We start from the raw sequence: 23,867 nt of genomic DNA on the forward strand, positions 1-23,867 counted from the left end.
CTAGAAGCTTCCAGGACTAGGCCTAGGTCAGCAGAGCAGGAGAATACAAGTTGTTTTTACAGTTAACACCTTTAATTCTAGCACTTGTGAGTCAAAGGCAGGTAAATCTATGAGTTCAAGACCAGTGGGTCAGCTTGGACCAGCCAAGGCTGCATAGCGAGACCTTGTCTCAAAAACAAACAAACATAAAAAGACACAGCAAACAAATATAAAGTGTTGGGCGGGTGAGAAGGTGCAACAGGTAGAGTTTGCCATACAAGGTTGATCCCTGGAACCCACACACAGGGGAAGGGACGAACCAACTCCACAGAGTGCCACAGCACATATACCCCCACGCCCCCATGCCATGTGAATACACATGATAGTAGTAAAATATATATAGATGTATGTATGTATGCACACACATGTATATCTTTAAGCTGGTCATGCTAGGTCACACCTATAATCCAAGCACTTAAGAGTTCAAAGCAGGAAGATCAGGAACTCAAGGGCATCCTAGGATGGATATATATATATCAAATTTGAAGTCAGCCTGTGCTATGTGACACCCTGCCTTAAAAATAATAAAGTTTTCACTGCCTGAAAAAAAGTTTGGTCTACAGCCATATCACCCTGAACGCGCCCAATCTCGTCTGATCTCGGAAGCTAAGCAGGGTCAGGCCTGGTTAGTACTTGGATGGGAGACCGCCTGGGAATACCGGATGCTGTAGACTTTTTGCACAAAAAAAAAAAAAAAAAAAGTTTGAATAATTTTAAATATTCAATTTTTTTATCTCTTGATCTTTTCAAATTCAGTGTAGACACTATATTATAGAAATAAAAGAGACTAGACTTTTCTGCCAAAAATCATATATCATGCCATTTGAAATTCTGGGAAAACTTTTGGCGATAGTGGATTCCTGTAAGCTTTGCTACTTAAGATGGAGGAGTGAGCGATGAGAGACTACGGCCTGTGTCCTGCTGATGAAGGAGCCCTTCTATTGATGTTCCCACAAGAGGTGGGACGTGTGGGGTGTGTGGGCTTATATGAACTAAATAAACTGAAGAATGGATACACAAGTTGTATCAGCATATAACAGGAGGTTGTATCCCAGTTGTGAAACACTGGCCTGCATTCCTGGAATGTAGTAAATGCTGAGGGAGAGGGGGGACTGGGGAGACAGTCTCTCCTCTTCCCTCATCAATTAGAAATGTGTCCTGTGGGGAATATCTCGGGAAATCTCCCGTTCTACCCCACACTTGTATGTTTCAAGTTGCTTCTGCTGGTTTTCATGTGATAGCTATGTGTACTAAGCGAGTCTCTCTTCTCTCTCCCCTCTCTCCCCTCTCTCCCTTCCCCCTAGGTCTCCTGCCCTCAGTCTCCATCTTCATATGAACCATAGTAACTTGCATTTGAACTAGCTGTTAATTAGCAGCATTAACCTTAACGTTTAACCCTTGCTTTTACATAGAAACAGGCATTTGTCTTCCTTCCCATAGCCTGGTTTGTCAGTCTGCCCATGATAAACATCAATATTTCAAAAACTGGTTTCCCTCTTTTGTAAAACACAGTGCTCACGGTTGCTTCTCCTGCTCAACCCTCTCTACTAAACTCAGACCAGGGACCTGACCAGTCTTAGCCACTCCGCTGGAAGGAATGTGCATGATTCTCGCTTGTGTTTCCAACCTTGTGAGGCTTGTGGAGAGATGAACGGACAGATATGCCAAAGTGAAGCAATTTGTCGTGTTGGATTTGGGAGGTTTTTTGTTGGATTGGGTGTTGTTGTTGTTTTGTTTTGGCCTTGAACTCTGTCTCCTGCCATACCACATTCTGGGGTTCCTGGCATATCTAACCCTACATACTCTTTATTTGGGTCCCTTTGCCCAGTAGCTCCTCCTAGAGCTTTCCCCTTTGCCTCTCAGTCCCGCTTACCTTTCTCTGGAGCTAAAGAGGCCACGGTTCCCTGTGTCTATGTGCACCTCCTGGCATAATCAGGGGCAGCCTTAGAGCCCATTGTGACTAGCAGGTAGAGAAGCCCAGGCTATTCTGTACCATCTCAGGAGATCATGACTGTACAGTTTATGTTTCATCTTTCCCTGCCTTTTGACTAAAGTTAAGAATCTGGCATTAGGGGCTGGAGAGATGGCTCAGTGGTTAAGAGCACTGACTGCTCTTCTGAAGGTCCTGAGTTCAATTCCCAGCAACCACATGGTAGCTCACAACCTTCTGTAATGAGATCTGATGCCCTCTTCTGGAGTGTCTGAAGACAGCTACAGTGTACTTACATATATAATAAATAAATCTTAAAAAAAAAAAAAAAAGAATCTGGCATTAGCAAGGACAGGAGCTGCACAGAATTGTTATTCTGTCAACTTGACACAAGACAGTAAGTGTCATGTGGGAAGAGAAACCTCAATTGAAAAAACACCTCTACCAGATTGGCCTGTAGAGAAGTCTGTGCTCCCTTTTCTTTATTAATGACTGATAGAAGGGCCCAGCCTATTGGGGACACTGGTGGTCCTGGGTTTTATTTATTTAAAAAAAAAAAAAGGCAAGCTGAGCAAGCCATGAATGGAGAGCAAGCCAGTGTAAGCATAATTCTTCTTCAGTCTCTACTTCGGTCCTGCTTTTAGGTTCCTGCCCTCCTTGAGCTCTCCTGCCTGGCTTCCCTGATGATAGACCCCAAAGTGTAAAATGAAGTAAGCCCTTTCTTTCCTTCCCATCATGCTTTTGGTCATGGTGTCTGTGACAGCGGGAGAAGCTGCCCAGGGCCAGGGCCCTCCCTGTACACTGAGTTCCTGTTGTCTTTGCAAGTTGTTCCACCCGAACTGGGTGATAAATGGTCATTCCCTCTCACTGGTTGCCTTTTCATTGTCTGTGGCAAAGCTAAGCCTTGCCCTGCCTCCCTTTGCCAGGTCAAGGCTACAGTGCCCTCTTTCCTGCTTTTGTTTCTTCTTATGATAAGGAATTATGTTTCATGTTTGCAGAAAACTCAGATTTTACAAGTGAAGTCTTTTGTTTCTAGAGATGCTACAAGTGTCCATGTACTTACTAATTGAAAAACTCTGTAGGTCACAGTCCCTGCAAACCTCTGCCTTCCATACCTGGTAGCTGAACATCATTTTAGAACATTATGTTCCATGACAGCCAGCTAGGAGAGAAGCAAAACTTTGAGAGATTATGAGGTGCCTCTATCTCTAGTGTTTCCAGATCTTTACAGAAAAGTAAACTCACTAGTTAGTAATTAAGGACATTTCTTGTGTCGACTTTTCATCATGTAAAGTAGCTCTGTAGCCATTGTTAAGACTTTCTTAATTTCCAAAATGTCTAATGAGTTAAATGCAAAATATAGAGCCGCTATTAAGAGCACTGGCTGCTCCTGCAGAACTGGGTTCAATTCCGAGCACCCACATGGCAGCTCACAGCTGTCGTCCATAACAACTCCAGTTCACACCTGTCCATAACTCCAGCTCACAGCTGTCGTCCATAACTCCAGTTCACAAGGACCCAACACCTCTGGATTCTACAGGCACTGCATGTACAATATATACAGGTATACATGCAGACAAAACACTCATACGTATAAAATAATAATAAAGTGATATTTTAAAATAGAACCAGGTATAGTAGCACACATCTTTAATCCCAGCACTCAGGAGGCAGAGACAGGGGCCTCTCTAAGTTGGTCTGGTCTACACAGTTCTAGCCTGGTCTACCCAGTTCTAAGCCAGTCAGGGTTAAAAATAATAAACCAAAAGAAACTAAACTGTTAGTTGTGGCCATGCTTGAACAATGAACCACTAGACGGTACATTTTCATGATGTCCTCTCCAATTTTCTTTTTTCAGAATGAAAAAAAAAAAACTATCTTCTTATCACTTATCTTACTAAACCAAAGCAAACACAGGCATTGGGAGGTGGCCAACTCCTCTCACAGCGGGCTCCTATTTCTGCAAATAGTATTTTCTTGGAAAGCAGCCACAGTGGCTCGTTGGTCCTCATGGCTGATGCCGTGCTCCTGGAAGAATGGAGTGGCTGTAACAGGTCCCAGGCTCTTGAGATTGACACTCGGTGTTTGATCTTTTAAGAAAACTTTTGCCGAGCCCCTCGGATGCCTAGCAGTTGGTCTGTGAGGCAGATTACAGGAGGAGTTGGAAGTCTGCGTTCCTTTTGACCTTTGTTGATAACAGTTTCCTTCTTTCTTGTCTCACTGCAGCCTAAATTAACGATGGCAAAGTGCAGGCGGAATGTGGAGAACTTCCTGGATGCTTGCAGAAAAATCGGTGTACCCCAGGTAACGTGTATGTGTGTGTGTGTGAGTGTGTGTGCACGTGTGTGTGTGTGTGTGTGTGTGTGTGTGTGTGTATAATTGTTCTTACCAGGAGTAGTTGCTGACCCACTACTAACACGACATGTTATTACAAGACTGTCAGTGTTCTCTCCAGCAACATCCTTTCATGCTTCTCGCATTTCCAAGGGTCTTAAGGAAACTGCTAAGTGTTGATTTACATAATTGTATTATAACTAATAAATGAAAAATAATTGTTCTATTTCCTTAAGCATCCCACTAGCTGTTTGACTGAAGTAGAGCTGTATTTGACAATCTTTTCCACACAGGTACCTTTCAGATTGGGAATTCATTTTTGCCTTCAGTTTTTTAACACTTTTAATACATTTAAACATATATATTAAATTTGAATAATTTTAGGCTTCACAAAATCATACAAAAATAGCAGAGTTCTGTGTATACTTCACCCAAATTTCCCAGATACTTAAGTAAAATACATAAGTAGTATAGCTGTACAGGTAGGTGGTCCAAATGCTAGTCCTCCTAACTAAATTAGAGGTTAGTTCAGCTTCCACCTGCTTTTCCGCTAGGCTGCAGTTCTTGGAAGTCAGCGCATCTCCACTTACAAGCATGTTTTAAGGAGACAGTGCCTCCGTGGGGCCCTGTTGCAGTGGTTCTCAGTCTGTGGGTCCTGACCCCTCAGGGAGATGACTGACCCTTTCACAGGGGCCACCTGGGGCCATCAGAAAACACAGAGATTTATATTACAGCTCATACAAGTAGAAAAATTACAGTTGTGATGTAGCAATGAAAGTAACTTGATGGTTGGGAGGATCCCCACACCGTGAGGAACTATGAAAGGGTCACGGCATTAGGAAGGCTGAGAATGGCGGCTCTATTGTGCTTCCTGCCTTCGTAGTCCTGTAATGAAACATTAGTTATAGAGTCGATAGGAAAAGAAACGCTTACACTGCTCTTTCAGAGACTCCTTTGAAGAGCAGTTAAAGCTGCTTTACTCTGAGGAGTGCACAGAGTTTCCAAGGATAGAAGAAATGGTCTCTGAGATCTTGTGTGTGCTCAGGTCAGTCTTAGAACTCTGGGACGCGTCCCTCCTACCCCAGCACTGTGCTCAGCACCAGTGTCAAGAATGAACAGCTTGCTGTGCTGTGTAGCAGGTTCTTGCTGGAGGTGGTAGCTGTGCCTCCTGGATGCTCTTCTGAGCACACGTTTTATGTGCCGCTGAGCCACCATCTCCAGTCCTCAAGCCTTAGCTTTGTCGGTCTGCAGAGTGCAAACCACAGGTGGCCTCTGTCAGAAGCTCAGGGCTGGCTCCCGGCCCACCAGAAGCACCTGTTGTCTCCAAGTTAAGCCCTGTTTAACCCCTGTAGCTTCCCAGTGATGCTTTTCACCCAGTTCACCAGCCTGTTCTAACTGGCCAAGAGCCAGGAGGCCATAGCAGCGTGCATCCGGAGAGCACGCTTCACTTTCGGCTTCACACATGTCAGACTAAGAAAGCCAGTCTGGCCTTGCATCCACATTAGCCAGCATGAATTCCACACCCGCTCCTTAGCCTTATCAGGTACAGCATTCTGTTCCTGTTTGCTGTTATGGGCTTGTAGTTCCCCTTTTCTAAACTCAGGTATGACTTTTTTTATTCTTTTGGACAAAGTCAGACATTCTTATATCACTGTTTTATAAAAGCTTATAAAACCATTTTACACGCACTGAGACCATTTACTATTTTCTAAGGAGTTGGCAGTATTTCCTCCACAGTGAAAGAGGTATCCCTGTCTTAGGTCAGCTCACCATGTGCACTGAACCAGAGTATGGCATGCACTGGCGCAGTGAATGGTGAGCCTAGGAAACAGCGGCCGCTGCCTCTGCCCCTGCTGGCACCTGCTGAGAGCCCTCCTCAGGCCCGTTCCTAGACATGAGAGCCGCCTGCCAGGCTCTGCAGAGCCACCTTGTCTCAGATGTAAAGGCTGTAGCCTGGAGCCCTTCCAGAATGTTCTGCCATTGTCAGCAAACTCTAAAAACAGTAGCTTTAGACTATGGACTTAAATCGGCATTTTCCAAGTCGGGCTGAGGAGTGCTCATTACAGCCCAGGCAGCAGCGTTCCACCTGAGCTGAGCTATTCAAAGGCAGAAACAGACAGAAAAGGTACACTTTAAAACCGACCTTTCCCCAGGGTGGCTAGGCTGGGTTCTATGTATCCGCAGTCCCGCTTCTATTTCCTCTGCCACAAGGAGGAAGTGGACATCCACTCAGACCACTTCTTTCTCCTTCCTCTACCTCCCACCGACTTCTCTACAGTTTCCAGGACTTCTAGTCTTGCCTCTACTGCTGCCGAAAATTAGTCATTTTTCTGGACAGAGTGAAGGATAAGGCACTCACAAAGTGGTAGCTTCAAGCTAGCTCTCTGTCTTGCTTGGTCTCACCTCCTTCTAGCCTTACTGGACTATAAAACAGAGAACTTAGTACCTTAGTGTGTCCGACTCAGGCCCAGGTAGACGGTAACTATGAAGGCCTGCACTTCTCAGTGTGACTGCAGAGTTGTGTGAGCACAGTGAGTGCGCTGTGGAGAGGCATGCCTGTACTCTGCACCGGGAAAGTGGGGCAGGATCCGGAGTTGAAGGTCATTTCAGCTACATAGTGAGTTTGACACAATTCAGGTGATATGAGACCCTATTTCAAACAAAAATAGAATAAAAGATAAATGATACCCAAAAATGAGTCAGGTTATGAAGGAAAACAGGCTGGGATGTGGCAATAGTAGTGTTTCTCTAGGGCCTGTTCCCAGCACACCCTCAGAATGAGAAGGAATCACTAAAAATTAAGAAAACTCAGAAAGCCTCTGGATAGGGAAGTTTATGGAGATTCACTTTTATTATTATGCTTTTATTAAGTGTTTTACATTTTTAAAAAACCTGTATTTGAGTCCATTGTCTTATACCCTAGCATTATTATGTATGTCAATATTTCCAGACTGAGTCCACTAATGGTGACTTTAGACACTCCATTCTGTTGTGTGCCTAGTGAACTACATGTAGGGGTGACAGACTGGATCCTATGGTCAGAGTCAGTGCACCTGACTCCTCCATTGTAAACCTCCCTCACTGCAAGGCTTGCCTCCATCTTTGAGCATCTGGGTTGCCTGGGTTCATAATTCCCCACTCTAGTGAGAATCCCCACTCTGTCCCCACTCTTCCCTCAGTGGTGAGGAGCAGTGGGATTGAGATAAGGCCCTCCCACTGTCAGGCTCACACACAGCCAGCTCCCACCGTCGTCTCCTCAGAGCTGTGGCTAGCCTTCAGTAAGCAAGCTCGTTCTGCAGCTCAGCAGAACTCAGCTGTGCGGGGAAGAGCCAGCCCATGCCTTGTTCTTCAGCGTTGTCTTGTTTATGATGAGATGCTGCGGGGTGTGTGTCCGACTGAGGCTGGTGGGTTTCTGAGCTCTGCTCTGTCTGCGATCCGCTGCACTGACTTTGTTTTTCTGTTTTCCTTTCCTGCTCGCATTTGGACAGGACAATCTCTGTTCTCCTTCCGACATCCTTCAGCTAAACCTCAGCCTTAAGAGAACTGTCGAAACGCTGCTCTCTCTTGGGGCACATGCGGAAGAATCCAGCTTTGTCTCTCTGTCTGTCCAGCTTCTGGGTTTTGTGGCATTTTACTGTTCTTTAATGTTAATTCTCTGTGTGCTTTATTACCGGGTCTTCACCTACAGCTGACCATGCAGCCAGCGCCATCCAGCTCCTTCCTGTACTGGGTGAAGGTTTGTCTCTCATGCAGAACTGCTGACACACGTGTGTTTCAGACCCTGACTTGAGAAATTGCAAGTGCATTGTCTCGCCTGTGTCCACAGGACAGTGCATCGGGTCGTAGCACTAGCGACAGCTAGCCAAGAGGAGCATTTCCCTCTAGTCCCTGGCTCCCCTCTTGCCCCGAGCCTTGTCTCTCATATGGAAAGATCACAGTGTTTTTATTAAAGCAATCCTGAGTCTTAGAGGACTCTGGCCATCCTTTTATACCGTGAAACAACTTCAGTTTTGAAGTAAAGACTATCTGAGCTTTTCAACAGCTGCTCATCATGAAATACTGGTAGCATTTCTAGTTTGGAGTACCTTGTCACTTAGGTCCCTGCCCTGAAGTCCTAACCTACCCTCAATTTTAACAGTGTTTGGACATTTAGGAGGCATGGGACACTTAAAATACCAATTTTAGTTTGCTCTGGATTTTTGGTTTAAAAATACTGGAGATTTCCCTGACTGCTCTTCTGAGCCCAGTGTGTCCATTTAAGACAGTGCACACTAAGCGGCTGGACAGAGGCTGCATCTGAGGACATCTGGCCATGATTACCATGTGTGCTCCTGAAAACAGATCCCCTGCTAGAGGCCTGTTGGAATGTGGTATTTGGGATTCATATCATTTCTAACATATGTGACCCATTTTTAATAGGTGAAGTTTGTGTGTTGTAGGCTGTACAGTTGTATCTGAGCCATGCGTCCCAGTGAAGCAGCAGTCCGCTCTCAGAATGCTTAGTAAATAGTGTCTGGACTCAGGCCAGGAGCGACACTGCTGCAATCAGCATCCTCACAGATGCTGTCTCCAAACTCCATGAACAAAGCTGGCCCTCAGCTCGGGGACAACAGCAACACAGTACCCCACTGTTGTCCACTGGCCCTCAGCTCAGGAGGACAACAGCAACGCAGTACCCTGCTGTAGTCCACTGGCCCTCAGCTCAGGAGCGACAGCCACACAGTGCCCCGCTGTAGTCCACTGACCATCCGCTTCCCCTCATCTACTTCCATCTGAAGAGAGCTGACCTTTACTGTCCACTGCTCACACTGTGCAGTGACAGACTGTAGTGCTATCCAGCAGTGCCTCCCAGAGTGTCTGCATGTGGGCTAGTTTATTTATAAGACATCCTGGATCTGTGATTATTGTCCAGTTCTGTAGAGTTTGATCCTTTTATACACACGCAGAGTCAGACTTAAAGCCAGGTGTGATAATACACACCTATAATCCCAGCATTTAGGATGCTGAAACCGGATTACTTTGAGTTAAGCCTAGGCTACACAGCAGGACCTTGTCTTTAAAAGGACCAAAAAAAAAAAAAAACAAAACCAAAACAAACAAGAAAACCAAACCCTCAGAGGCTGCCTTGTGGTCTAGGCTGGCAGTGGTGGGTTCCTAGGAACCATCCACCGGCAAAGTTGATGTGCAAGTGGAAGTGCCACCTCTGAGTGGTGTCTGGACCACTGTGCACATGACACTTGCTCTTGCGCAGGCCTGGGTGCTGGTGAGCAGACCATAGGGACGGCCCTGGGGAACGTGTCTCATGCAGGGCACACCGAAGATTCCTCCTTTTGTTGTTACTGTTTGGGTTTTTGTTTGTTTGTTTTTTAGTATTTTGGAGGAAGGGTTTCTATATGTAGTCCTGGCTGTCCTGGAACTCTCTCTGTAGACCAGGCTGGCCTAGAACTCAGGTATCCGCCTGCCTCTGCCTCCTGAGAGCTGAGATCAAAGGTGTGCACCACTACCGCCCAGTGTAGATTCATTGAAAATATAGCTACTCTGTAGTTGCAGAGGTATTCAGAACTGCTAGTCTTCTTAGCAAATCAAAAGATTGCTGTGACTTTATCAAAATCAGCATTAAATAAGAAAGTAATTACATCAAGGACCAATAACTGCCTTAAAAACAAATACTTGCTATATTTTTACTACAATTCATTTTGTAATGTTTGAAATAGTAGAGAATGTGGTGGAGTGCTCCTGTAACCCTCACACCGAGGCCAGCCTGAGCCCTACAGCAAGACCATTCTCAACTAAAAACAGAAAATTAATTTTTAGCTGGGCATGGTGGTGCATGTCTTTAGTCTGAGCACTTGGGAGACAGAGATAGAAGGATCTCTGGGTGCTCCAGGTTAGCCTGGTCTACATAGAAAGACCCCCCCCATCTCTATTAATTAAGTAGTTAATTAATTAAATTTGATGAAAAGAGAAAAGCCAGTAAGTGTTATGCTGAGATCTGCCTTTTTCTTACCAGAGTAACCAAACCTGTACACTAAGACTCCACCTTCTTACCCAAATGGTAGTCATCTCTTGTGGGCCAGTTACTAAGATGTAAGCTTGGCCTTGAACTCACAGACCTATCTGGCTCTACCTCCTCAGTCCTAGGGTCAAACAGACTCAGCTAAAACACAATTTCTTTTTTTCTTTTTTTCTTTTTTTCTTTTTTCTTTTTCTTTCTGAGACAGGATTTCTCTGTGTAGCCCTGGCTGTCCTGGAACTCACTCTGTAGTCCAGGCTGGCCTCAAACTCAGAAATCCACCTGCCTCTGCCTCCTCCCAAGTGCTGGGATTAAAGGCGTGCGCTACCACCACCCGGCACAATTTCTTTTTAAATATGACTTTTAACTTGTTTAGATTTAGGCCTCCCGTCCCCTCTCCTGCAGTCAGAGACATTGACAAACCATGCTGTGTTCCTGCTGCCTAAGTGTCCTTCCCAGGGTGTTCTCCATGAATCCTGTCTTCCACTTGAGCTGCACTCTATCTTGGGCTGTTTGTACATTTGTACCTGCTTTGTAAGTCTGGCTTTCTGCAGTGTTCTCTTTTTTCTGTTGTGTAAATGTGTGTCCCCTGTTCTGCTTTTCTAAATGTTATGTATGGACTGTGATTGTGTTAATAAAGTGACCCCAGTGTGAGACACGCCTACGTCTGCCTCCTTCAACAGGGTGGGTTTACCAGGAACTTTCCATATCTCACTTGATTATTATGGGGTGGGGGTGGAAGGACCTGTGTTCTTCAGTTCTGTGATGTTCATCCTGTTTTCTTTTTTGTTTGTTTTATGCCACATTATCCCCTTTCAGGAGCAATTGTGCTTGCCTCTGCACATTTTAGAAGAGAAAGGGTTGGGCCAGGTTGCAGTGACTGTCCAGGCCCTCCTGGAGCTTGCCCCACCCAAGCAGCCGCCACCGCAGCAGCAGCAGCAGCCACCGCAGCCGCAGCTCTCTGCTGTCTGAGGACTCCCGGGGCCCTGCATGTTGGCACCATGATGGCACAGCCAAAACAAGGAGCAGGAAGACGTGACTGCTGGCACTGCCTGCTCAGAGCGAGCCCGGTGTATTCCTAGAAGCACTGTCTTCATGGTTCCTGCCAGGAATAGCGTGTTCCATTTCTCCACTTTAGGGGAGATTAAACCCATTTCCACTATTTTTAGTTTTGAATGAAGACACAGCTTTTTAAGTGGAACTTGGATTCCTGAAGACCTATCATGGAAGACTAAGCCGGCTGTGCTTTCTTCATAGGGAGCAGGCTCGCTTTCCATGCCAGAGCCAGTATTTTCACAGTTTAGAGGACAGACATATTATTATCTCTGCCAGTTCCCAGGTGTCTACAGCTCGATGGTTTCCACAACTGGACTTCATTCTCTGGAGCATTTGTGAAATCCAGATTTGCATCAAAGGTTGGGATGTGGCCAGGCAACCTGTATTTCCACAGACATTGTTTTTCTCAGGCAGTGGAGACCACTGTTTGAAGGCACACAGTTCTGTGGTTTGAGGGCACCACCCCTACTGCATTTTCAACCACATTTCAATCAAAAGCTGTATTATGATGACTTGGACTTTTCTGTCAAAGAGAGCAAAACCATGGAGAAGCCCTAAGTTCTGCTCAGTATAACAGGTATCTAAGGCCAGTACCCAGGCCCTTCCCCAGGCTTGCCTACCACCACCCCATCTTTTTCTAGACAGTGGTTCCTTGCTCACCCTGCTGTTTCCTGAACAGACATACTCCACACACAGTTGTAAGCTCTGAAGTGTAGCATACACTGCCCAGCAATGTTTGCATTTGCCTTGGTGAGCCCTGCGTTCTGATCCCAGGCTCTTGGACCAGGCACAACAGACTCGGCTCCCTGCTCCTGGGACTGAACACAAAGCTGGGAGGACTGAAAGAAAGACGGTTCTTACAGCCCATGCAGGTGACAGCCAGTTTCCATAGCTACAAGAAAGCACCGAGAGCAGCTTCCTGTCTCTCATCTGTCCCCTCCCTGAGACCCTCCACTGAGAGCAGAGAACAGAAGGTCCAAGGGCTCCAGCACAGCGGAGGAGCCTTCATTTAAACACCGCACAGAGGCTTCTCTGCCCCAGATTTTGGACTCTAGTTGTTGTGTCTTTGGTGTTTGCTGCAGTTAGAATCCAAATACAGTAATTACATAAAGCTGTTTGTTCGATAGGGTTTTCCCTATATTTGTTAACTTTTGTGGGTTTCTTCCCAAGGCTTGCATTTCAGGATAGTATTACCCTGCACGGCACTTAAAAGTAACTTTAAGACTGGACCAGGGTTCCATCCCCAGCATCACCTGAAAAAAGGTTCAGAGAGTCACGTGGCCTGTGATTCCCAACATCCCAAAAGTGGAAGCTGGAGGATCAGGATTTGGAGCCCACACCAGGCGATGCCAAGCCACCGCCCACTGGGCTGTATTAGACTTTGGCTGGAGAGCTGGCTCAGTAGGTAAGAGCACTTACTGCTCTGGCAGGTCAGGGTTCAGTTTCCAGCACCCACAAGTTGGTTCACAACTGCTTGTAACCCCAAGGGTCCACTGCACTCTACTGGCTTCTGCAGGTACCAAGCACACACATGGTATACATTTATACATGAAGGTAAAACACTCATGCATAAAAGTGAGTATTAAAAATATATATTCTTCCTCTGAAAGTGACTTTGAACCAAATCATTTTGAATATCTAGTCAAAATAATGTTTCTCCTTGTTTGTGCAGAAAAGTGTTCATTAGAACGCTGCCACTTTTATTCAAGTTTCAAAGCATGTAACAGCAGCCAGGCACGGTGGCTCATGCCTGTAACTCAGGCGACTAGAGCTCTTGAGAAAAAGTAAGTCTAACCTAGAGCATCGTGGTCCTCACCGAAGAGTAGGACCAGAGCTCGGAGCCCAGCCGTTCACCAGCAGACCACAGAGGCAGCCAGAGCCTGCTTATGAGCAGCCATGCTGCGGACTGCTGATTTGTTTCCTCTAGGCAGCGTTAAACCTCAGCATCATTCCTGGATTCCAGGTTTAATTGTACAGAAAATGGGCCCAGAAGACATTGCATAATACAACACTTGCAATGGCTACCACAGTTCCTAAGAGTATGTTGACATTACCAAGCAGGGTGGCACAAGCTTTTAATCCCAGCCTTTGAGTGACAGAGGAGACAGATCTTATTCACATACTGAGTTAGGACAGCCAGGGCTCCATAGTGAGACCCTCCTCAGAAAGAGGAGGAGGAGGACATTTTAACACTGCTGCTTTCCTGAGACCTTAATGTACTAAGCAAACTAATGCGACTTTGAAGGATTAGGATACAGTTGCGTAGTGTTGCGGGTCAGCACACAGCAAATCAGTGCTTCTGTCGGGCCTTGTGGCTTCTTACAGGTTTCCAAATTGGGAAGGACAACTCATTTGGATATTTAACCTTGCTAGACCCCAGTGGGAAATAAAGTTAGTCATGTCATTGTCCCCTGACCAGCAATGGCTACCTTGCCAAGTGTCTGCCTGGCTCTGCCCTGCCACCCGCAGAGATGTTATGTCAGCAGTCTGCAGGCTGCCAGGCACTCCCGACCAGGCTTCCCCTGTAATGAGCGGGTCTGATGAGCAGTGGGTGGTTTCCAACCCAGCAGCTCTGTAAATACATCCTTGCAACTAATGAAGGAGCCGCTGCTCCGTTGCCTCCTCTAGTCAGCAGTGACTAACAGTGTGCTATGCTGGCGAGTCTCATGGACTTTTAAGAACTAAGTACTTAGATGGTTGTAGAAATGAAGGAAAACTTGGTTATTTAGAAGCCTTTTTCATTGCAGTGAGATGGTTTACAGCAGATTTTATTTCTGAAGTGTTATAAACATGTAATTAATAAAAGTTTTTGTAAACATTGTCCTATATTTGTATGTTTGTAAATATTTGTGTAAGTTCTAAGTATAAATATGTCAGTACTGTGTATGTTATATAAATTGCCTGTATGTCGTCTTATATGTGGACATTAAAAGCCAATATACTCCAGTAGCATGTAATAAACACTTTAAATTGTTCCAGCCTAAAGCATGGTTTTCTTGCCAGAGAGCAGTCAAGGAAAGGCCATTTATCTATCTGGCTCACTGAACCCTTGAGGCTCACAGTCTCTTTCTTACAGAGGTACAGATAGCAGGCTGGTCTGCGGAGGCAGTGGATGAGGAGGCTCCACTCAGGCTGGGGCTGGAGTACAGTCAGGAGTGGGCCTACTAGCACGCATGGAGTCCTAGGTTCCATTCCCGACACTGCATAAACCAGGTATGGTCGCTCGCCCCTGTAGTTCTAGCACTTAGGAGGCGCAACACGAGGTTCAAGGCCACTAGACTACGTAGTGAATTTGAAACCAACCGGGGCCACATGAGACCCTGCATCAAAAAGTTTAAATTTTATATTCATGAAATATGTGAGACACATTAAAGTAACATTTCTCTCAGGGGAAAAAAAAAAAACACAGTTGAGGGCCAATGAAATGGCTCAGCAGGCAAAGGGGCTTGCTGCCAAGTCCAATGACTTGAGTTTGATATCTGAGACCCAAATAGTACAAAGAGATACATGAGAAGGAAACAATTCTTAGAACCTGTCCTCTGACTCCACCCCCTGCACGCTGTGGCATGCACACGTTTCCAAGCCTGGGCCCACATACACACAGTTTGGTTGCTTGGCTGGTTGGTTTGGTTTGTTTCTTTAAGTCTTAAAATCCAGATGACGGACATAGTTGTGCCTCCTTTGACAAGTGTATCTCTAAACTAGCCTGGAGAACCCGTGCCCCGTTCTTCACCCCTGGAGGGCTGTGTATCCACATGCCATTTCCATCTTGTATCAGACACTTCCATCCTTATCTGTCCCCAGAAAAGTCACTGGAACAGCTTATGTAAGAGGTGTTTTATGTGCTGTCCCCCAACACCACCAACCCTAGACTAATGGTTGCCCTGCAAGACAGGCAGAGCCACTGTTTATTACTACATGTGCGTGCACATGATGCTAGGTGAGAATTCACTTTTGCTTATAATAGTTTTTCACTTTAATCATATGGCATAAAGTCAGAATCAGATGTGTCAGGAGTTTTTACGACTTAACTATGAGCCAGTGAGCTGCTTTCTGGTGTGAGAAGAAGGATGCTCACACAGCTACTCAACATGGCTCCCCACAGTCCAGTCTGAAGAGGTCCTACAGCCATGCGATAGCCCTCACTGGGGTGTGAAGACTAGAGTATCAGGCAGTGAGACCTCCCTAGGTGTCTGTGAGCCGGGAGGTAGGCGCTGGGCAGCACCACCAGCATCTCGAGGCCTGAGAAGGCTCAGGAGAAACTGGTTACTTCTTTCTCCTCTTCTCCTTCTCCTTGCCTTTCGAGTCTTTGCTGTCATCTTTATCTTTCTTGGGCATTTTGAAATTGCCAATTTCCTTCCGGACCACTGACCCTCGCCACCAGGCCTGGAGCTGGAAGAGAGAAGCAGGGGAATTCATCTCAGTGTGCTCAACAGCACTCAACTTTCTACAGAGGAGAGAACCAACAGTCACTTGTGTCTCAGGAACGTGGGGTATGGACGTGGCCAGGCTGCTGTCAGTACAGCTACCTGAAAGTGAAGTGTACTAGGCCAAGTCTTCCTTCAGACTAAGACCCTCAACCTCTGGGTAGTTCTTGCTCCCTTGGTAAACACCTCACACCTTACAGTCACTGGACACAAAAGGAGTGAATGCCTGTTTCCTTTGCCCAGTCAGGGCCGAACCAACAAGTCTCAGTGGTTGACGGTGCATCACACATCCTTAAGGAGCTGCTAAGCAGGTAGGATTCAGACAGCTCCTTGAATGTCTCTGTCAGTTTAATGCAACTGTTCTTGTCTAGATTATAAAGTCAGACTAGCCTACTGAGAGCACAGGGATCCACTGCTGAGAGCAGAAGGTCTTCGGTTAGCTCTCCACTCAAAATTGAATCTTGACAAATGGAAAACAGAAGCTTGATCAACATTTACTAATTAAACACCAGATTTTCCTAATAGTAAGATCAAAGGTGAGTGAGTGAGTCTCCCCCACTTTGTATTTTTGGTTAGTTGGTTGGTTTGGGTTTTGGGTTTGGGTTTTCTTTTCTTTCTTTCTTTTCTTCCTTCCTTCCTTTCTTTCTTTCTTTGAAATAGGGTTTCTCTGTGTATGTGTAGCCCTGGCTGTCCCAGAACTCCCTCTGTAGACCAGGCTAGCCTCAAACTCAAAGAGATCCACCTGCCTCTGCCTCCCAAGTCCTAGGATTAAAGGCGTGTTCTTCCATCATGCATAGCCAAAGAAGTTTCGATACCTGGTTCTAAAAGTACTTTAAAGTTTTAATTTTGGACTTGTGGTTGTGGCTGAGAATAATAACCACACTAAAAACCAATGCTGAAGATGCTCTGGGCTTGATCTTCAGTACCACAAACAGCAGAACATGGCCTTGTGTCACGGCGTACACCTGTCATTCCAACAGTTGGGCAGTAGAGTTCACAGGCAGAACTTGCCTCCCACTCTATATCTTAGGTCTGCTCCTGCCAGAGCACTTGAAGGATGCCCAGGCAGAGGTGGTCGGTTGGGGTTTTTTTGTTTTTTTTTTGTTTTTAAACCAGCTGCTATCTTTGCATTGCATTTGTTTGCTTTAAAACTGTTTTTCCCAGGGCTGGAGAGATGACATACTGTTCTTGCAGATGTGTGTGTTTCCCAACACGCACATCTGGAAGTTTACAACCATCTGTAACTCCAGCTCCAAGGAATCTGATGCCTCTCCGGGACTCAAGTGCACACACCCATACACAGACATGGTCATAATTCAAAGTCAAAATGAATCTTAAAAATAGTTTCCAGAATCTGGACCTGATCATGCTGTCATTGTTGATATCTGCAAGTTCACAGGAAACTTTTATGAGGTAGTTCACTATCTCAGACAGTCTTGATTGCTATAATCCCCAATAGCCAGGAGGCTGAGGAGAAAAGGGCACTGTGGACTACACAGAGTCTCCCAGGGCAGTCAGGGCTCTGGAGAAAAAAAAAAAAAAAATATATATATATATATATATATATATATATATACATATATATATATAAAACTTGCTTTATCCCTTTCACCTTTTTTTATAAGCAACTTGTATTGGAAGGCATCACACAGCCAGGGCTGACTCACACCAGGGTGTCGAGCCATGCAGGACATTTAGAAATGCTCTGCCTACACAGCCGCCTCACCTTGGATTAGGCGTGACCTCAGATCCAGTGTCTGGACAGAGGATTCCTTCTTCTGCTCCCGTCCTCCCCAGACCAGGAGGCAGGCTTGCTCTTTTCCTTGCTTCCCTGCACTGTGGACTCTAAGCACGTCCTTACCCACCTGCTGCGGGACCCCAGCGGCCCGCCCTCGGCCGGTGCCCCAGCCCTGAGTGTCCTACCTTCACGATGCTCCTCAGTTCCAGGTCATCCTGCTCCAGCTTCTTCCTGGTCTTCTCCTTCTCTATCCGGTCCTCAATAATGACCTGCTCATACTCCCGGATCTGCACGAGGACACAGGGGCAGCGTCAGGCTATGTGCCCGTAACTCTAGATAGAGACGGAAGACTGACCAGAGTTCAAACTCAGTCTCGCCTACACAGCAAGGGTATGTCTCAACAAACAAACAAACAAACAAACAAACAAAACCCTGCTGCATTTCCACTAATTTCCACTGTCATAATGTATTCACATTATGTAATTATTCCTCAAAGTTTTTTTTTTCAATTTAAACAATTCAAGCCAGGGAGTGGTAGTGTACACCTTTAATCCCAGCACTTGGAAGGCAGAGACAGAGTTCTGAGTTCGAGGCCAGCCTGGTCTACAAAGTGAGTTCCAGGATAGACAGGGCTAAACAGAGAAACCCTGGCTTGAAAAAAACAAAACAACAACAACAAAAAAATTCTCTCTCTCTCTCTCTCTCTCTCTCTCTCTCTCTCTCNCACACACACACACACACACACACACACACACACACACATTGGTATCCTCCACATAATACTTTTAAAACTTTAATAGAATATTCATATGCAAATAGCCATGTTTTAAACTAGAAATTTAGGAACTTCAACATCAACCCAATGATGACGTCAAATTTTTAGAAACCAACATGTATAAATTGTCTTTAAGGATCATAAAATTTTCTTTTGTTTAATGCAGCATCTCTCTGAAGGAGTTTTAAATAATTTCTACCTAGAACTTAAGAATAGTCTCTGGCCTGATCACTTCTGTCTTCCCAGACTCCCTCACTCCCACTCATATCCCAGTCACCCTGCCATCCCTTACCATCTTTGCCAGGTCTTGAAGGTGTGCCAGGTCACTGGCCTTGGCAGCCTTGAGAGCATTTAACTCGTTCTGCTTTGCTTCTGTGTCTTTGTCAAATTTCTCCATCCAGAACTCTAGCTTCTCCTCAAGTTTCTACTTGGAAAAACACATTAAGACATGGTTCCCACCAGATATAAAATAACAGGACCACAGGATGCCAGTTAGAGCAAGCTAGACCAAGCAAAATTTCCTACAGAGATCTGATCACAGCAGACTTGGTGAGGAACCGAGGGCGGCCAGCCCAGATGCTGCCGTGTTGTTTGTATCTGGTTGGTGTACTTTTCTGGGTGTAAGCCACTCTATTTTTAAAGGAGGAGGGGCACCTGTAAACTCACACCATATGACAACATGTACAAGACACTTTAAACTCAAAATCCCAGGACAGCATATGGAGGTGGGCGAGAAGCCCCTCGCCTAGCTGAGAAGCTAATGGCAACTGGTAGCTGTTGGGAGAGGCAAGCTAGCTTGAATAGAATAAAGACCCTGCTGTAAGTTGCATCAGATTGGCTTCTGTGTGTGTTTTGGGAGATCACTAACATTTCCCTGGCACAATAAATACTGAACACTCATCCAAAAAGATGGAAATGTGGGCTGGGATAGTTCTGCTGGGATGCTGGCCTGGCATGCATGAAGCCCTGGGTTTGATGGTCTGCACCACATAAAACTAGACTTGGCTGCCCATACCTATAGTAGAAGCAGGAGGATCAGGAGTTCAAGGCCATTGTTAGCTCCATAGCAAAATCTAGTCCAGCCTGGGATATAAGATACCTTGACTGCGGGGAGAGGAGTCTTCAAATTTCTAAGTGAAAAATAGATATGAATCTAAGATACCAGCCAAAGTTTCAAATAGGAGAGAAAGATGATGAGATTCAGTCTATAAAGTTACTTGAAGATGTCCATTTGCAAGGGAAAATAAATGACGTGTAACAAAGAAAAAAACAAAACAGTGAAGTGTGATTCTCATGACAGTCCCTCAGGAGGCACCAGGACTACTGGGAGGAGCCTGGGCCCTGAAGGCAGATCGCCAAGGTTCAAGTCTCACACTCAAGTTTACTTGAATTCTTTAGTCCCTTAGCTCTCTCCACTAGTGGCTATAACTCAGAGATACAACAACCTCCACACACAGCACAGCACAGTGCAGTGTAATAGTGGTAGGCTAATGGACTGACAATTGTATAAAATTGGTTTCAACACAGGATATTGGAAAGGGGGGCAGTAAATAAGGGTTTTAATAAAAGCAACAGGATATGCATAATGATTAATTCTACACCTAAGAGAGAGACAGTAAAACCTAGACATGTATTAAAAAAAATTTTTTTCCAAGACAGGGTTTCTCTATGTATCCTGGAACCCACTCTGTAGACTAGGTTAGCCTTGAACTCAGAAATCCACCTGCCTCTGCCTCCCAAGTGCTGGGATCAAAGGCATGCGCCATCACTGCCCGGCATTCGATTCTTTTTTTTTTAAGATTTATTTATTTGTTATTTATGAGTACACTGTAGCTATATACCAGAAGACACACCAGAAGAGGGCATCAAATCCCATTACAGATGGTTGTGAGCCACCATGTGGTTGCTGGGAATTGAACTCAGGACCTCTGGAAGAGCAATCAGTGCTTTTAACCATTGAGCCATCTTTCCAGCCCCTGTATAAAAAATTTAAAGGTTACAGCAGGGTGAGTGGTGGCACACGCCTATGATCCCAGCACTCAGAAGGCAGAGGCAGACAGATCTATAAGTTCAAGGCCAGCCTGGTCTACAGAGCGAGTTCCAGGACAGCCAGGAATACACAGAGAAACCCTGACTTAGAAAACAAAACAACAAATTTAAAGGTTGCCATTGAGCTCAAGAGATGGCACTGTTGTCCTCTTGCAAAGGACCTGTTTCAGTTCCCAATACCCATGTCCACACAGGCTCAGCAGCCTGTAACCGCAGCTCCGGGAGTCCAAGCCATCTTCTGACTTCCTGGGTATCTGCACTCATGCCCACATGCCCACACAGAGACATATACATAATTCAAAAATAAGTCTCAACAGCTACTAGTGAAAAACAGAAATATGTAAGTCCTAAAGTCCAGGAGCATTCAATAGCAAGATACAGAAGATTAGGTATGGTGGAGCATGTGGTAACCCAGCGCTGGGGGCAGAAGCAGGAGACCAAAAAACTGAAACAAAATGGAATCTTTCCTATGAAGACATGTTACAAAATGTGACTCTGAAAGATCTGGTAAATGAAGAGCTGAATATCATTCTAGGCAGATAATGTTTCTCTTTTAAAATATGACACTCCAGAAAATAAATAAATATGGCATCCCCTGCAAACACATCAAGACAGGAGAGATACCCAGTCAAGATGGCTTAGATTTTACTACACTTCAAACAACACATACAGGTTTATTCTATTTCTCTTTTGGGTTTCGGATCATAGGAAGATGGAAATGTTGCCAAGCCAGTGAACTTTGGAAGCAACACAACAAAATAGCCCCCAAAAAACAAAGAGAGATAAAAATCAAAGTACAGCAGCCCTAGTGGTTTATTAACACCGTGCCATCCCCAGGTAGACTTTGTCCTAGGAAATGAAAGATGGCTCAACATTAGTGGGTAGATTAGTACAGTCTATATCTCTACAGAGACTGGAGGGATGGCCAAATGGTTAGGATCCTATCCTGGTCTTGCTGAGTTTGAGCAGGTCACAACCACCTGTAACTCTAGCCCCTCTGGCATACACCACTGGCTTCCTTGTGGCAGATATAAACACATACACATAAACAAACTGACAAATAAATAAACTTAAGTAAGTGTATTTTATTTTATAGACATACTAGAGGAGAAAAATACATCATAAAAAATCATATTGATGGATGAAAATAATGCATCTCAGCTGGGTGTGGCGACACACCTTTATCCTGGCACTGAGAAGGTGACTCTAAATTCTTTGAGTTTGGGACCAGTTTTGTCTCCGTGATGAGTTCCAGGTCAGCCAGGGCTATGTTATGAGATGCTGTCCTCCCACCACCACCAAAAATAAATGAATACTTGGACAAGAAACTCCTTCACATGATAAAATGTGCTCACCAGTGATCTACAGGGTAAACGTCCCCACTGAGTCAGGTACCAGCCACTGCCTCTCAGCTCCAGGTTCATGGCTGGGCATTACTGGAAGTGTTTCTTTTGGCCACCTAGCAAAATACTAAGCTTCGTCAGCAGAGGGCGCTAGAGGACACGGCAGGAGATCTGGAGGCTCACTGTGCTCTGGTTCCCTGGTCACACTGCTAGAGCTGTGTGACACCCAGTGGCACTCTGACCAAAACACTTAACTAACAACTGCAGCATTATATCCATTATGACGAGGTAAGATTAACTCCAAGAATGTAAAGAGCACAACAGCAAATCTACCATGTTTTACTTCAACATATTAAAGGGGAAGATAATCTCAATGAATAAAAAAAGTCCACCTTCTACAAGTGAGTACTCATCTGACTGAAGAAGGAAGAGGGAGGAAGAGAAGGGGCAGAAGAAGGGAAGAGGAACAGGAGGAGGAGGAGGAGGAGACAAACATTTAAGTGCACACTCCTATAATCCCAGCACTCAAGAGGCAGGAGGCTGAGGCAGGAGGATCAAGATGAATGGGAGAACACCTTGAGTTACATAATTAGAACAATATCCAAAAAAACCCAAAACAAACAACAAACAAACAAAGCCCCAGCACCTCTTGGCATCCAGGAAACCACGCACTTTCTCTAATGAGCCTTACTCTTAGTCATGGGAAAGAGCTACCTTTTCTTCCACCTCCCTGGTTCCTTTCTCGGATCCTGGTAGTCAGCCCTGTGCTCGTCGTCTTCAGAGCTCTCTTTATCCCTTCTGTCCCATATTAATAGCTCATGATCCTTTTGTTAAATGTGTTTAAATTGATAGTGTGAATTGTGTTATTTAAATGGATCTTAATCACACACAACTGGCACTAGGAATGAAGCTGATCCCACCCTCTAATTCACAGATGTCTTAGTAAGTCACTTGCCATACTTGCATAGCAGCCTGGTGTCATTAATGCAGCAGGAGATCTGATATGGAGTGTCAAAGAAGAGGGAGGCAGCTACTAGGTCTAGTCAAGCAAGCTATCAGCCTCACCTCTGGATGCACGGCACCCACAGGAAATCCCGCATGTGCAGCCAGCTTGCCTGTATCCCAGATGCAGCCCCGCACGCCTTGCATCCTAATCTGTCTGGCTAACACCCGTGTGCTCAGTGCTTCTCAGCAAATGGTCTAACTTGCATAGAGATCTAAGTTATTTTGAGAAGGGATTGTAAGAATATGAACAAAATGAGAAGGCAATTGATAATCTAAAACCTTCCTCAACTGAGCATGTTATTTATTTATTTATTTATTTATTGTAAGTACACTGTAACTGTCTTCAGACACAGCAGAATTGGGCATCAGATCTCATTACATATGGTTGCTGAGATTTGAACTCAGGACCTCTGGAAGAACAGTCAATGCTCTTAACCATTGGGCCATCTCTCCAGCCCGAGCATGTTATTTTTATAATTTAAAAAATTGGCAAATATATATATATATATATATATATATATATATATGGCTGGGAACATAGCTCAGTGGTAGATTGCTTGCCTGGCAAACCTGGGTGGGGCCTTGGGCTCAATCCACAATACCACAGGAAGAGGCAAAATCAAAATATTTTATTTTCAAATTATGGCTATGAAGCAATGTAAGAACAAACAAAATGTTTTTGTTTTTTTTTTGAGACAGGGTTTCTCTGTATAGCCCTGGCGGTCCTGGAACTCACTTTGTAGACCAGGCTGGCCTTGAACTCAGAAATCCGCCTGCCTCTGCATCCCAAGTGCTGGGATTAAAGGCGTGTGCCACCATGCTCAGCTATAAAATGTTTTTTATACAAGCAAAATTTAAAAGGTTGAAGGAAAAAAAAATTATCTTCCTGAAAGTTAGAGCTGTGTACACATTCAGATGGGTAAGCTGTAAGAGACTGTGGCAGCACATTCATTGGCCTCACAGTATGGCTGCTCTTTCCTTGTTTACTAAATGGATTTGGGGCTGAGCATGATGGCCTGGAATCCCAGCACTCAGGAGGCAGAAGCAGGTGGACCTGTGTGAGTTCAAGACCAGCCTGGTCTACATAGAGAGTTCCAATCCAAGGCACATGGTAAGACATTGCCTCAAAAGGAAAAAAAAAAAGGAAAGGAAAGGGAG

At 45.1% G+C, this 23,867-nt stretch overlaps 2 protein-coding genes and 1 non-coding gene across 12 annotated transcripts in view; 2 read left to right on the plus strand and 1 right to left on the minus strand.

The window, feature by feature from the left end:
- Nucleotides 1-14,337, plus strand: part of Lrch3 (leucine rich repeats and calponin homology domain containing 3) — a 111,886-nt gene extending 97,549 nt beyond the window's left edge. For 5 of the 8 annotated variants that reach the window (XM_029470285.1, XM_029470288.1, XM_029470286.1 and 2 more), the window contains 2 exons: nucleotides 4,196-4,273; nucleotides 7,792-9,669. In XM_029470285.1, the coding sequence (XP_029326145.1) occupies nucleotides 4,196-4,273; nucleotides 7,792-7,995 (282 nt within the window). In that variant the 3' untranslated portion in view covers nucleotides 7,996-9,669. Of the gene's footprint in view, nucleotides 1-4,195; nucleotides 4,274-7,791; nucleotides 9,670-11,135 lie in introns of those variants that run through there. The other 3 variants (XM_021185081.2, XM_029470291.1, XM_029470292.1) reach the window with 1 other exon arrangement.
- Nucleotides 595-713, plus strand: LOC115029663. The gene has a single exon (XR_003835221.1). It is a non-coding gene; the product is annotated as a 5S ribosomal RNA (ribosomal RNA).
- The window catches only part of Iqcg (IQ motif containing G), a 36,066-nt gene continuing 26,292 nt past the window's right edge, over nucleotides 14,094-23,867 (minus strand). The window contains exons 9-11 of one of the 3 annotated variants that reach the window (XM_021185250.1): nucleotides 18,605-18,736; nucleotides 17,723-17,824; nucleotides 14,094-15,764 (exon numbers count right to left, since the gene is read on the minus strand). In XM_021185250.1, the coding sequence (XP_021040909.1) occupies nucleotides 15,639-15,764; nucleotides 17,723-17,824; nucleotides 18,605-18,736 (360 nt within the window). In that variant the 3' untranslated portion in view covers nucleotides 14,094-15,638. The remainder of the gene's footprint in view (nucleotides 15,765-17,722; nucleotides 17,825-18,604; nucleotides 18,737-23,867) is intronic. The other 2 variants (XM_021185252.2, XM_021185251.2) reach the window with 2 other exon arrangements.

This window comes from Mus caroli, chromosome 16 (assembly GCF_900094665.2).
Source record: "Mus caroli chromosome 16, CAROLI_EIJ_v1.1, whole genome shotgun sequence".
NCBI classification, from domain to species: domain Eukaryota; kingdom Metazoa; phylum Chordata; class Mammalia; order Rodentia; family Muridae; genus Mus; species Mus caroli.